Raw genomic sequence first — 14,495 nt, 5'->3', positions numbered from 1 at the left:
TGCATTTGGCCTTAATTTGATCCCAAAATACTTGCTTGATCTGTTTGTAAATTTAAAATCTCTCAGAGTTCTGTTAGAAGTCATTTTGCCATTAATAAAGCTCAGTGGAGACAAACAAATCTCTCACTAAATTCCAAAGCTAACACAGAGGAATCGGTTCAGATGGTTACAAAGCTGCTGTTTACAGTTCCTGCCAGGGGTTTCCAACTAAGTAAAAGGTTAACTCTCCATTTGGGGGCATTTTTTTTTAAAATCAACAATGATAATTTATATCTGTAAACTTCTGCAGATGCGTGGCTTTTACTTTGTCAGCCTGAGAACAAACAAGGCAAGGAGGTATCTCGGGAAATTAGAATTATTAAAACAGTCTTAGTGATGATTCTCCTCAACCCATTAGTTCATGTTTCCTGTACACTACATTTTTGAAATCTGCTTGCATTCTCTCATACCAAAATATTCTGTTAGTTGGTTTCTATAAAAATAAAATTAAGTGACTTTCTTGCCTACAGTTGAGGAAATAATGAGGAAATAAAAATCTTTTAAAAGCTAAGGAATAATTCATATCCAATAATACAGTTCAGTTATATACTTGCCTCTATTATAGTTTTAGAAACATGAATATAAAAAAGCTTCTGAGAAAAACAAATTGCTTTTTTAAATGAATAAGATTAAAATCTAATATGCAGCAGAGAAAAAACAAATGCAGAGAAAAAAACAAAACAAAGGGGATACAAAAGGGATGCTTAAAAGTGAATAGAGGAACAAAAGAAATCAATAGAAATGCAAACTAGGAAAGGGGTTTAATATATCAAAAATAAAGTAACTTGGTATATCCTGTTGCCAGTATTCTTTAAATTTTTGGTTAATACAGGAAACCACCATAAAGCTATTAGAGGAGACAAAGTTGAATTTCCTACCCAAACTAAGCAACAGAATGAAATAGGCAATGTAGAGTGACAAGCTTACAAAATGCCTCTTTAGTAATATCGTCTAGGAACAGTGTTCACATACACACACACACACACAAAGTGGGCATAAGTGAGTCCAAAACTTTTAGCACATCGGATTTTCAACTCTAGTTATTTCTAACACATGTAATACTGCAGCTGGGCCTCAGACTAGGGCAACCACAGGGAAAGTCAGAGACAAAAGAGAGACATTTCTTTTTTGTTTACTTTTTAATTTTATCTTCTTTTTTATATTTTCTCAGACCTAAAATTCTAAACAATTTTCTTCGATATAAGTTTTGTCCTTTAATTATATTTGACTGAAATGTCTTTTCATTGATAATGCATTCATTTCATACTATATAGTAACAAAATATGTGTATTCTGACAAATGCTGGTGCCATTTCAAAGCTGAATACAAGATCCACCTAAATAAAGCATAATAAATAAATAAATAATAAATAAAGCATAAAAAAGACAACATCACACACATATGTGTATTTATACATGTATATTACAGTTGTTAGTTTTAAACATTTATATGTATTGATACAGTTTGTTAGTGTAAACATTAACAAACTGATCCTCATTTAAATCAACAAGTTATGACTTGAAACACATGACATTTGTAAATGGTTAAAAAAATTTTTTTATATTCTGATACATAAGCTACATCAAAGACCTATTCTCATTTTCTTCCCATCATTTTAAAGAGACTAGAAAAAATGACTATTTGATAAACTAAGATAATTGAAATTTTTTACCTTTAATGTTACTATGACAGCCTCTGGATATGCCAAGCCAACCATGTGATAGGACTTTCTGTACATTCTGAAAAAGAAAAATAAATGTATATATAAAAATCATTTACTTAAAGTTTTTAGCTATTTCTTAAAAACAAAGAAATAATTACCTTTGACTTGTTGAACTTGTATCATTAGATACAGATTCTCTTTCTGGCAACAATGATAATTATTGCCATCATCTATTACATGTTTACAATGTAATAGATGCAAATAGTATTTTGTTTGGAGAAGGCGATGGCACCCCACTCCAGTACTCTTGCCTGGAAAATCCCACGGACGGAGGAGCCTGGTGGGCTGCAGTCCATGGGGTCGCTAAGAGTCGGACACGACTGAGCGACTTCACTTTCACTCTCCACTTTCAGGCATTGGAGAAGGAAATGGCAACCCACTCCAGTGTTCTTGCCTGGAGAATCCCAGGGACGGGGGAGCCTGTGGGCTGCCGTCTATGGGGTCACACAGAGTCGGATACGACTGAAGAGACTTAGCAGCAGTAGCAGCAGTATTTTGTTTACTCAAAACCACATATAAAGTCAATAAGGTTTTAATTTCTATGTAAAGAGATCTTTTCCTAAACTTCATCTTATTAAAGAAAAGACTGACATTTGCATGTACAGCAACAATGCTTTTTAGCACCATCACATTCAAGACAGCAGAGCAGCCTTGCTTTGTGTCCTTTTGTGTTACCAAATTTTCAGTCTAGAAGCTGAGTGGCACTGAAATAGTCCTTTATAGCTTTTCTTTCTTTTTTCACAAAATGAAAATTATGGAAGGGAATACGTAGCATCATCAGAATTTACACAGCTTACTTCTTTTGTTTTAGTTAAGACTATTGGGAGAAACCACATTGAAAAAAATTGCTTAAGTTTGTTCAAACTGTCTTTTAATATTATTTAATAAAGATTATCCAGAAAGGATATTTTTTATTTCTATAATAGCAACAATAAAAATATATTTATTAATCAGTAATTTGTCGGTTCCACTTTCCAAAAGAAAACCAAGATGTCTTAAATAAATATAAGAAACTCTTCCACTGATTTGTGCAAAATTAGAATCAACATGATACTCTAATGTGTAGAAATAGCAGTAGGTTTCTAACCAGGACTGAAAGAAACATGGTTCCTCCACAGCGTCCTGTGAAAAGCATGGGATAATCATGTCCCTTAATTTTTACATTGTTAGCTCATAAGCAAGTTTCATTCCTAGATTATACTGTAGTAACTTCTCCCCACAAGATGCCTGAACAAAGCCATAATTTAATGACTATATCATTATATTGGGGGTCAATATAAGAAATATAAGAAAATATTCTGCATCTTTTATAAAATCACTAAGGGAAATACTAACCCTTTTGACTCAATGTGTCTTATGTTAAAAATCCATAAGACATTACTCAGTTCCTATGTAAATGCTATCTTTTTTTAAGATAATAAAAGCCAAATAATTTTTCATGTTTTCCTTGTTCATCTTCACTTCTCAGATGCTCAGAATTAAAATATTGTATTTACTTACATAGAGATTAGGTTTTCTTGATAAAGTATCTTCCCATTTTATTACAGAGACTTTGTTACTGTATTTCCATGTTCCCATTTTAAAATTCACATTCAAAAAACTAAGATCATGGCATCTGGTTTCACTACTTCATGGCAAATAGATGGGGAAACAATGGGAACAGTGACAGACTTTATTTTCTCGGGCTCCAAAATCACTGCAGATGGCAACTGCAGCCACGAAATTAAAAAACACTTGCTCCTTGAAAGAAAAGCTATAAAAAACCTAGACAGCATATTAAAAAGCAGAGACATTACTTTGCCAACAAAGGTCCCTACAGACAAAGCTATGGTTTTTCCAGTAGTTATGTACAGATCTGAGAGTTGGATCATGAAGAAGGCGCCAAAGAATTGATGCTTTTGAACTGTGGTGTTGGAGAAGACTCTTGAGAGTCCTTTGGACAGCAAGGAGATCAAACCAGTCAATCCTAAAGGAAATCAGTCCTGAATATTCATTGGAAGGATTGATGCTGAAACTGAAGCTCCAATACTTTGGCCACCTGATGCAAAGAGCCAACTCCTTGGAAAAGACCCTGAGGCTGGGAAAGATTGAAGGCAGGAGGAGAAGGGGATGACAAAGGATGAGATGGTTGTTTGGCATCACTGACTCAATGGACATGAGTTTGAGCAAGCTCTGGTAGATGATGAAGAATAGGAAAGTCTGGTGTGCTATAGTCCATGGGGTCACAAAGAATCGGACACTACTGAGCTACTGAAAACAACAATCTAGTTTTTGTCTTAAATGACCTTAAATAATTTTTAGATATGGCAAACAGTTATAATAAAAAATTATCCTTATCCTCTATATCAGTTGAAAGATTTCAGAGCAGCCTATCAGAAAAATACTAACATTACTTGCTCCACTAAGATAGGTATAATTATTTTAATCTTGCAGAACAAGGAAACAATTAAATCACAATATAAAAGGCCCAGGCAAAGAGGAACTAAAGAGCTTTTTGATGAAAGTGAAAGAGGAGAGTGAAAAAGCTGGCTTAAAACTCAGCATTCAAAAAACTAAAATCGTGGCATCCAGTCCCACCTCTTCATGGCAAATAGATGGGAAAACAATAAAAATAGTGAGTGACTTTATTTTCTTGGGCTCCAAAATCAGTGCAGATGATGACTGCAATCACGCAATTAAAAGACACTTGCTCCTTGGAAAAAAAGCTCTGACCAACCTAGACGCATATTAAAAAGCAGGGACATTACTTTGCCAACAAATGTCCGTCTAGTCAAAGCTATGCTTTTTCGATTAGCCATGTTGGACCATAAAGAAAGCTGAGTGCCGAAGAATTGATGCTTTATTTACTGTGGTGTTGGAGAAGACTCTTAAGAGTCCTTTGGGCTGCAAGGAGATCAAACCAGTCCATCCTAAAGGAAATCAATCCTAAATATTCATTGGAAGGACTGATACTGAAGCTGAAGCTCCAATATTTCAGCCCCCTGATGCAAAGAACTTACTCATTGGAAAAAACCCTGATGCTGGGAAAGATTGAAGGCAGGAGGAGAAGGGGACAACATAGAATGAGATGGTTGGATGGCATCACCGACTCAGTGGACATGAGTTTGAGCAAGCTCCGGGAGTTGGTGATGGACAGGGAAGCCTGGTGTACTGCAGTCTATGGGGTGGCAAAGAGTCAGACACAACTGAGCAACTGAACTGAACTGAAAAGGCCCAGAAAATAATTACTTTCAGTAATGATATTTAGTTGTTTTTTTTTTTTTTTTTTTTTAAGAAACAGTTTTTCCTATCTATTTTTTGAATCATTACTAAAAATTGGAGATACAGGGATAATGGAAGTTTGATGGGCAAGGAGATAAGTGATCAGGAATAAGAAACTTTAAAAATTAAGTAACTTTAAATCTGTGTAACTTCATGGCACAAAAGGCAGTATTATGTAGCAAAGAGAATACACAATTTGGGTCTTGGATCACAGGTTAACCAATCACTAGCTGTGTGACCTCTGGAAAGCTAATGTCAGTTATCTGTAAAATAAGGATAATCATACACTTTTTATGAAATAAGTGATATAAACACCTAGTGTAACATTATTATAAATACTCAATATAGGAAAGCTGTTATTTTTTAAATGCTTGTTTATTTATTTTTGGCTGTTCTGAGTCTTCGTTGCTGTGTTCAGGCTTTCTCTAGTTGCAGTGACAAGGAACTACTCTTTAGCAGCTCCCAATCACTGCAACTAGAAAAACTGCAGTGTGCCGGCTTCTCATCATGGTGGCTTCTCTTGTTAGGGGGAATTGACTCAAGGGTGCATGGGCTCAGTAATTCTGGCCCATGGCCTTAGTTGCCACAAGGCATGTGGGATCCTTCCAGAGCAGGGATCATACCAGTGTCTTTTGCATTGGCAGAAGTTCTCAAACACTGGAGTAGCAGGGAAGTCCCAGAAAGTCATTATTCTTAATATTAACATTACTGTTCTCATTATTCTGCAGCCAATACCATTGGCTCCAATTCTGACATTCTTCAAGGCTCTCTGGGTTCAGTGAGAACTCTAATGTTTCTTAAACTTGGAGCAGGTTTGAGAAATGAATATCCCTGTATATTTTCATTATATATAAAGAAAGAGAAGGAAGAGGATTACTCTTCTAAGAAGAAGGAGAAACCACTTCATTATCATTTTCTAACTCTATACTTGGGAATAGGGTATTAGGATGAAACCTTAGAAAATTAGTGTGGAAAAGTAGGATGACTCATTCTGGAGAATGAATGTGGGAGAAACCGTAATACAGTGGTCTCACATATGAGTAAATAGTCAATATATTATAAGTTGCTGAAAAAGAACAATGGATTTCCTGTTCTCCTGTAAGTGGTAAAAGTTCAACTGGAAATAGGGAAGATTATTTTTGGAAGGTTTTATATTACAGTTGCAAAATATAATTCAAAAACTTAAAAAAAAAACTATCATATGCCAGACATTGTGGTGGACAAGAGACTATTCAGTGGAGAATAAGAAAACTATGTGTTGCTTTCTCAGGGTTTATTTAGTGGTAAAGAGGGATAATAAATAAGAAATAATACATGAGTAAGAACAGCACTAAATGCTATGAGGTAAATCACTCACTGGTTGGGATAGAGAAAGTGATGAACAGTATACAGAGTAACCAGGAAAGGCCTTTGGAAAGATAGAAATGGCTAGTCAGAGTGAAGTTTGGGGAAAATCATTTCTGATAGAGGAAAGAGCAGAATTACTGGTCCCAAGGGAAGAAAGTTCAGTTCAGTCACTCAGTCATGTCTGACTTTTTGTGACCTCATGGACTGTAGCACACCAGGCTTCCCTGCCCATCACCAACTCCCAAAGCTCGCTCAAACTCATCATATCCATCAAGTCGGTCATGCCATCAAACCATCTCATCCTCTGTCGTCCCCTTCTCCTCCTGCCTTTGAGCTTTCCCAGCATCAGGGTCTTTTCCAATGAGTCAGTTCTTTACATCAGGTGGCCAAAGTATTGGATATTCATGGAGTTGAAATCACACTAGTGTAGCTATTCAGTAAAGGGTGATAGTAGCATTGGTTGAGTCTAGAAGGTAAGGGGGCCTAGTCATGCAGGCCATGATACAGAAGTCGCCTTTCATACCAGGTGAAGTGGTACATCCAGTGAAATGGTAAAGGCAATCAGATAATTTTAAGCTTAAGAATGACAGGACTGAATTTACATTTTAAAAGTCACTGTGGAAAGTGACTTGCTGAGAGAAGGCAAGTGAGGAAGAGGGGAGCCTAGCTGACAGTTATTGTCAAGTTTCGGATGGCAGGTGACAAAAGCTTAGATTGGGGTTTCTGGAGAGGAGATGAGAAAGTGAGTAGGTTTGGTGTAAATTACACTGGTGTAAGTAAATTGCTTGGACTTCCTGAGGGGTTGATTCTTGGAAGGGGCTACTTGGGAGAAGACTCAAGAAGCCTTTCTAACTTTCAAGATTGAAGATGATTATTTTTGAAAATTCTAGATAAACATATCCTTTTGTTTACATACTTACTAATGGAAATTCAAAAGTAATAGAAAATATTTCATTCCTATGTGTTTTAGTACTTTGATTTCTTTAAGACTACTTACTAATTTATTTTTTTTCTACTTACTAATTTAGTTACCTTAAGTACGTTTTGATATTTCTGTGTAGCAAATGAAAAAAATGAAAGTTAAACCTATCAATATATTTCACAGAATTTGTTTTGATTTTCTACTTAATGAGAATGGAAATCAGTTTGCCAAATTCTATATTTTCTTAAACAAAAAGGCAAAATATACATTTCTTCAATAAAGCAAACAAATACTCTTTTATCTCTGATTCTTTCACTGAGTTTCTGAACTACTATTTAGATGTTTTCAAACTGATATTAAGCAAAATCAACTGTCATACACTTACCTAACTTGTTTTAAAAAATAGGAGTATTATTATAAAAATTATTTCTCTCCAGCCCTACTTGTCTGTTTCAGATTTCAGGTCCCACTTGGGAGAGTTGGGAGCAGTTTACACACCACGTGTTGGAGGTCTCATCTCACCTAACTAATCATGCTCCTTATGCTTATTATGAAGGTTCTTCATCAAAGGCAATTAGATATGCTTAAAAAATACACAAAGTCATTTGAATAATAATAATTTGGGTAATAAAGGCATAAACCAAGATCCTAGATGCTTTATTTCTTATGGTTGTAATACATCTTTAAATCACATCGAATCCTTCTTGCAATGCTTGTCATTTAGATTTTTAGAAACCCAAGAGGGCTTCGCGTTGCTCCTTTAGCAGAAGATGAAAGTTTAGGAAGTTTATTAGAGGTAATGACTAGAGATGTCTGAAGATAAAAAATAATGTGGTCTCCTTTAAATTTAATTTTAAATACATTGATAAAAAATTTCTCTGTTCCTTAATTTTGCTTTGATAATATTAAAATAAACTTTTTTATTTATAACTTAATGTATAATTATTTTTAGGTCTAAGTAAGTATAAGTCTAAGTAACTTTTAAGAACTAGTTCTCAACATCGTCAGATTCAGTTCAGTTCAGTTTAGTCCAGTTGCTCAGTCATGTCTGACTCTTTGCGACCCCATGAATTGCAGCACGCCAGGCATCCCTGTCCATCACCAACTCTGGGAGTTCACTCAAACACGTCCATCGAGTTGGTGATGCCATCCAGCCATCTCATCCTCTGTTATCCCCTTTTCCTCCTGCCCACAATCCCTCCCAGCATCAGAGTCTTTTCCAATGAGTCAACTCTTCGCATGAGGTGGCCAAAGTACTGGCTATAAGATGTTTATTTCAAGTCTTTTTATAGTTTTAGTTCTGAAACATCTTATTTCCAGACAGAAAAATAAGCTATGTTATTAAGGGCTAAATAATATAAAATCCTGTCATATTAACATGTATTTCACATTAGAAACTCTAGTGATTTGACTTGCTGCTTCTAAGGGCCATCAAGTGACAGAAATGCTTCAGTGACAGAAAAGTTAAAAAGCTCTTTAAGGAGACTGGACATGAGAGAGCTTTACTCTAAGGTAATAAGAGGATGGCCTTTTCACTTAAGAGGATGGCCTTTTCACTTAAGTGGAGAAAGGCCTGCTTGATTTTGTTATGTAGTGTAGAACTTATTTTATGAGGTGTTAGATTTTATTTGGGTAATGTTAGGTTTATAGCATATGAATGTATTACAATTATTTTTAAACAGTTATTCATAAAGATTCATTTGAGAATGGCCATTCAAAAGTCTATACTTTATTTAAGTCTTTATATTAATTTAAAATAAATAAAAAATCCAGGACAAGATATTTTTTGTTATAGGGTAAATTCCCTCATAAAGTCCTAAATCTGCTTATTCCAGGTATACTTATGATTACAGTTTTCCTCAATAAGTAAACTATAGGACTCTCATAATATTGATTATTAAGTATATTTGCTGCCTTTTAAATTTTTTCTTAATATATCAACAAGTTCACTTACCTTTCCACAAAAATTCCAGCTTGAACAACATGCACAATGCTCCGAAATCTTGGTTTTTCCTCAGATTTCTTTTTCATCATCCCCATTTTCCGTGTAAAGGTAGAAGCCAACCAGTCCCGGACTTCTGATGGGACGGAATCCGACTGAATGTCACTGAGCTCATCATCGGTGTCCAGCAGTCTCCTACAAAAAATTTATAGTGATTAAACCCATTTATGATAGAACTCCCCAGAAAGCAGGCATAGAAAGAACACACCTCAACATAATAAAAGTCATATATGACAAATCCACAGCAAACATTATCCTTAATGGTGAAAAATTGAAAGCATTTTCTCTAAAATCAGGACAAGACGAGGGTGCCCACTCTCATCACTACTATTCAACATAGTTTTGGAAGTCCTAGCCACAGCAATCAGAAGGAAAAGAAATAAGAGGAATCCAGATTGGAAAAGAAGAAGTAAAACTCTCACTGTTTGCAAATGACATGATCCTCTACATAGAAAACCCTAAAGATACCACCAGAAAATTACTAGAGCTAATCAATGAATATAGTAAAGTTGCAGGACATAAAATTAATACACAGAAATCCCTTGCATTCCTATACACTAACAATGAAAAACGGAAAGAGAAATTGAGGAAACAATCCCATTCACCATTGCAATGAAAATAATAAAATACTTAGGAATAAACTTACCTAAAAAAAGACCTATATATGGAAAACTATAAAACACTGATGAAAGAAATCAAAGATGACACAAATAGATGGAGAAATATACCATGTTCATGGATTAGAAGACTCAATATTGTGAAAATGAGTATACTACTCAAAGCAATCTATAGATTCAATTCAATCCCCATCAAGCTACCAATGGTTTTTTTCACAGAACTAGAACAAATAATTTCAAAATTTGTATGGAAACACAAGAAACCTCAAATAGCCAAAGCAATCTTGAGAAAGAAGAATGGAACTGGAGGAATCAACCTTCCTGACTTCAGACTATACTATAAAGCTACAGTCATCAAGACAGTATGGTACTGGCACAAAGACAGATATATAGATCAATGAAACAAAATAGAAAGTCCAGAGATAAATCCATGCACCTATGGATACCTTATCTTTGACAAAAGAAGCAAAAATATACAATGAAGAAAAGACAATCTCTGTAACAAGTGTACTGGGAAAACTGGTCAACCACATGTAAAAGAATGAAACTAGAATATTTTCTAACACCATACACAAAAATAAACTCAAAAAGGATTAAAGATCTAAATGTAACACCAGGAACTATAACACTCTTAGAGGAAAACACAGGCAGAACACTCTCTGACATAAATCACAGAAACATCCTCTATGACCCACCTCCCAAAGTAATGGAAGTAAAAACAAAAATAAACAAATGGGACCTAATTAAACTTAAAAGCTTTTGCACAATGAAGGAAAATATAAGCAAGGTGAAAAGGCAGCCTTCAGAATGGAAGAAAATAATAGCAAATGAAACAACTGACAAAGAATTAAATTCCAAAATATACAAGCAGCTCATGCACCTCAATACCAGAAAAAAGAACAACCCAATCTAAAAGTGGGCCAAAGAACAAATCAGACAAATCTCCAAGAAGACATACAGATGGCTAATGAACACATGAAAAGATGCTCAACGTCACTCATTATTAGAGAAATGCAAATCAAAGCCACAGTGAGATATCATGTCACTCAGGTCAGAATGACTGCCCTCAAAAAGTCTTCAAACAGTAAATGTTGGAAAGGGTGTGGAGAAAAGGGAACCCTCTGACACTGTTGGTGGGAGTGCAAACTAGTACAGCCACTATGGAGAACAGTGTGGAGATTCCGTAAAAAACTGGAAATAGAGCTGCCATACGACCCAGCAATCCCACTGCTGGGCGTACACACGGAGGAATTGAATTGAAAGAGACACGTGTACCCCAATGTTCATTGCAGCAATGTTTACAATAGCTAGGACTTGGAAGCAACCTAGATGTCCATCGGCAGATGAATGGATAAGGAAGTAGTGGTACATTTACACAATGGAGTATTACTTAGCTATACAAAGGACTGTATTTGAGTCAGTTCTAATGAGGTGGATGAAACTGGAGACTATTATACAAAATGAAGTAAGTCAGAAAGAGAAACACAAATACAGTATATTAACACATATATATGGAATTTAGAAAGGCAGTAAAAGATGACCCTATATGCAAGGCAACAAAAGAGAGACAGATGTAAATAACAGAATTTTGGACTCTGTGGGAGAAGGCGAGGGTGGGATGATTTCACAGAATAGCACTGAAACATGTATATTACCATATGTGAAATAGATAACCAGTGCAAGTTTGATGCATGAAACAGGGCACTCAAAGCCGATGCTCTGGGAAAACCCAGAGGGATGGGTTGGGGAGGGAGGTGGGAAGGGGGTTTAGAATGGGGAGACACATGTGTACCTGTGGCTGGTTCATGTTGCTGTATGTCAAAAACAATCACAATATTGTAAAGTAATTATCCTCCAATTAAAGTTAATTAACATAAAAATGTATAGTGATTAAACTTTAGGAAAAAGTAAAGAAAAACTAATAACAAAGCAAGCAGAGAAATAGGATTTGAAGTATAGGAAGTCACTCTCTGATCATCTTTTAATATGAGCTATATCAAAAAATCACTAGGTTAATATTGGGAAAGCTCTGAGTTTCTCAAATTGGTCATCTTTTGAGGGCAAAGACTTGAACAGTTGAGAAGCTTCCCAAACATTTAAGTACAGTGACATCAGTCTGGAGATACTGATTATTAATATCATCAATATATTATTCCAATAATGAATAAAACTAAAATAGGGAAGGGGCTTCCCTGGTGGCTCAGCAGCAAAGAATCCATCTGCCGATGCAGAAGACATGGGTTTGATCCCTGATCCAGGAAGATCCCCTGGAGAAGGAAATCCCATGGACAGAGGAGCCTGGCGGGCTACAATCCATGGGGTCACAAAGAGTCTGACAGTACTTAGTGACTAAACAACAAAATAAGATATGGAAGAGAGTTCATAAGCAGATGTCTATTAAAGGATATATTGGATGGAAAGAAAAAGGGGAATTGAAGTTATAAAAGCTGTCTTCTATTTAATAAGTTTGTGTATACTGAGCACAGAAAGTATACACTATTTGTATAGCCCTTGGAGTTCACAGAAGTCATTCACATGTGTTATTTTATTTTATGTGTAGCCCTAAATTTTAGGAAAATAATAACTTACTCTGTGGATATTCATTCTGTTATCAATAGCACAGATGACAAAGTGAAAAAAAGAAAGATGAAAACAAACGGAAAAGCTCATTTTAGGTGACCTAGCCAGTGTCAAGTGGAAAAGTCAGAGCAAATGTTGTCTGTCTTGAGGGTGCAGATCTGATGGGCTTAGAACTGCTGGCTGAGAAAATCAGCTGTGCGAGGGGGAAATGACCAGGAGCTGAAAGTACTGCCCTACCACTCCCCAGTATAAGCCCCAGATAGATAACATTGACGGCACTGGCCAGTAATAATAACTGCATTAAGGCTGGGCAGCTCTGGTGATCCAGAACTTCCTAAGGGTCTGAACTGGCAAAACAGTGTGAAAGGCTTAACACAAAATACGCAGAGACTTTAGAGAGCAATTGAACTTTGCCTCCAGGAAGAACGCAGGCGAGCTCTGTCTGTTGTTTGACTATTGTTTCCTTGTGGGTGCACCAATTTACTAACTCAGAGCTATTTTTGGCACACTTCAGCTTTGACCTTTAGGTTCCATTCACTTTGGTAGATTTCTTTTTTTACAGAATGAGGCCTAAGGATTATGAGCCGATGGAGGGAAGGTAGCCAGAGCTGACAGCGTGTGCTAAAGCCTCCAGAAGAAGCCACATATCATCTCTAGAGAGCAGGGATCAAGGAAAGGGCACAAAAGCAGGAAGTTCATCGAAAGCACCCGAAACTACCAAAAAGAGGCTCAAAAGATAATATGACTTCCTCTATGTTCCACTGGATTTTATAAATGTTTGGATGACAGTCCTTTGCCAATATTTATTTTTCAAAGTATTAAAAAAGTATGACTGCATTTATGAAATACCTTATGAAAAAATATACACAACTTCAGTGCAGGAGGTACAAAATTACATGTACACACATGAAAATAAAAAAGACATAGTTAGAAGTTAATATTAATACTTACTCTAAATCATATTTAATTCTCATTTGGCTCTTACATTTGGATGATTTTGATTTATACCTAACACATGGACATTGTAATTCAAAGCAAATTGTTTTTTTCCTCTTTTGGTTCATTTAAAATTAGATTCTTCAGTTAATCGCAGCAAGACATTCCACTACATAGTTTGAAAATTTCAGGGCTTATGCCATTTCTATTATTATTGATGCCATTTCTATTATTCCTTACGCAATGATCAAATAAAGCCAAAGAACAGGACAGGTGGAATGGGAATCATTGTGTGTAATCTTATGATGTCGCCACGCTCCAAGAATTCTACTGCTGCCTTGATTTTCAACTACGCTGAGTAGAATGACAGACTCATGGTGACGGTTGTCAATTGGTCCTTTGCAAATCTGATGTGGAGGACTTTAGGACTATATGTCCTAAAATCATAAATTATCCATGACAGTTCATCAAACATGATCAAATCAGCTTATGAGAGTTCATATACAGATGTGGTACCCAGGAGTCTAGCAATTCATAGTCATCATGCATGATGTCATTTATTGAGAGGGAAGAACATATAACTTCAGGGGGAAAAAGAGTAATATAGATTAATTAATGAATATAAAAATAAAGGAACAGAGTGCATAAGGAGAAAAGCATGAAATATTCTAATGTATAAAAAAGCAAATCTCAAAAAAGCAACAAGCAGCTCTGTGACAATTAATTTTTTATGTTCACACACCTAGCTTATGATGCTGTGCTGTTTGGTCAAACACCAGTCTGGATCTTGTAGTGAAGGTATGTTTTAGATGTGCTTTACATTGAAATCAGTGGACTTTGAGGAAAGCAGACTACCCTCCATAATGTGAGTGGACCTGATCCAATCAAAAGCCTTAAACAATAAGAAGGAATCTTGCTTCCAACTACTGTCAGACTCAACATTTACATCTGCCAGAATTTCCAGCCAGTGTCTGCCTCCTTTAAAGTATAAGTCAGACCATGTGCTTATGTGCTTAGTCATGTTCTACTCTTTGTGACTCTCTGGACCATAGCCATGCTCCTCTGTCC

The 14,495-nt window shown here is 35.8% G+C and overlaps 1 protein-coding gene across 4 annotated transcripts in view; it reads right to left on the bottom strand.

Annotated features, from left to right (window-relative positions):
* Positions 1 to 14,495, bottom strand: part of PDE1A (phosphodiesterase 1A) — a 395,971-nt gene that overhangs the window by 87,409 nt on the left and 294,067 nt on the right. For 3 of the 4 annotated variants that reach the window (XM_070802671.1, XM_019969756.2, XM_070802679.1), the window contains 2 exons: positions 9,247 to 9,429; positions 1,712 to 1,778 (listed from right to left, as the gene is read on the bottom strand). In XM_070802671.1, coding sequence (XP_070658772.1) covers positions 1,712 to 1,778; positions 9,247 to 9,429 — 250 coding nt within the window. Of the gene's footprint in view, positions 1 to 1,711; positions 1,779 to 9,246; positions 9,430 to 13,442; positions 13,796 to 14,495 lie in introns of those variants that run through there. The other variant, XM_070802682.1, reaches the window with a different exon arrangement.

This window comes from Bos indicus, chromosome 2, assembly GCF_029378745.1.
Source record: "Bos indicus isolate NIAB-ARS_2022 breed Sahiwal x Tharparkar chromosome 2, NIAB-ARS_B.indTharparkar_mat_pri_1.0, whole genome shotgun sequence".
In the NCBI taxonomy this organism is placed as follows: Eukaryota; Metazoa; Chordata; class Mammalia; order Artiodactyla; family Bovidae; genus Bos; species Bos indicus.
This window is presented reverse-complemented; position numbering and strand designations above follow the sequence as displayed.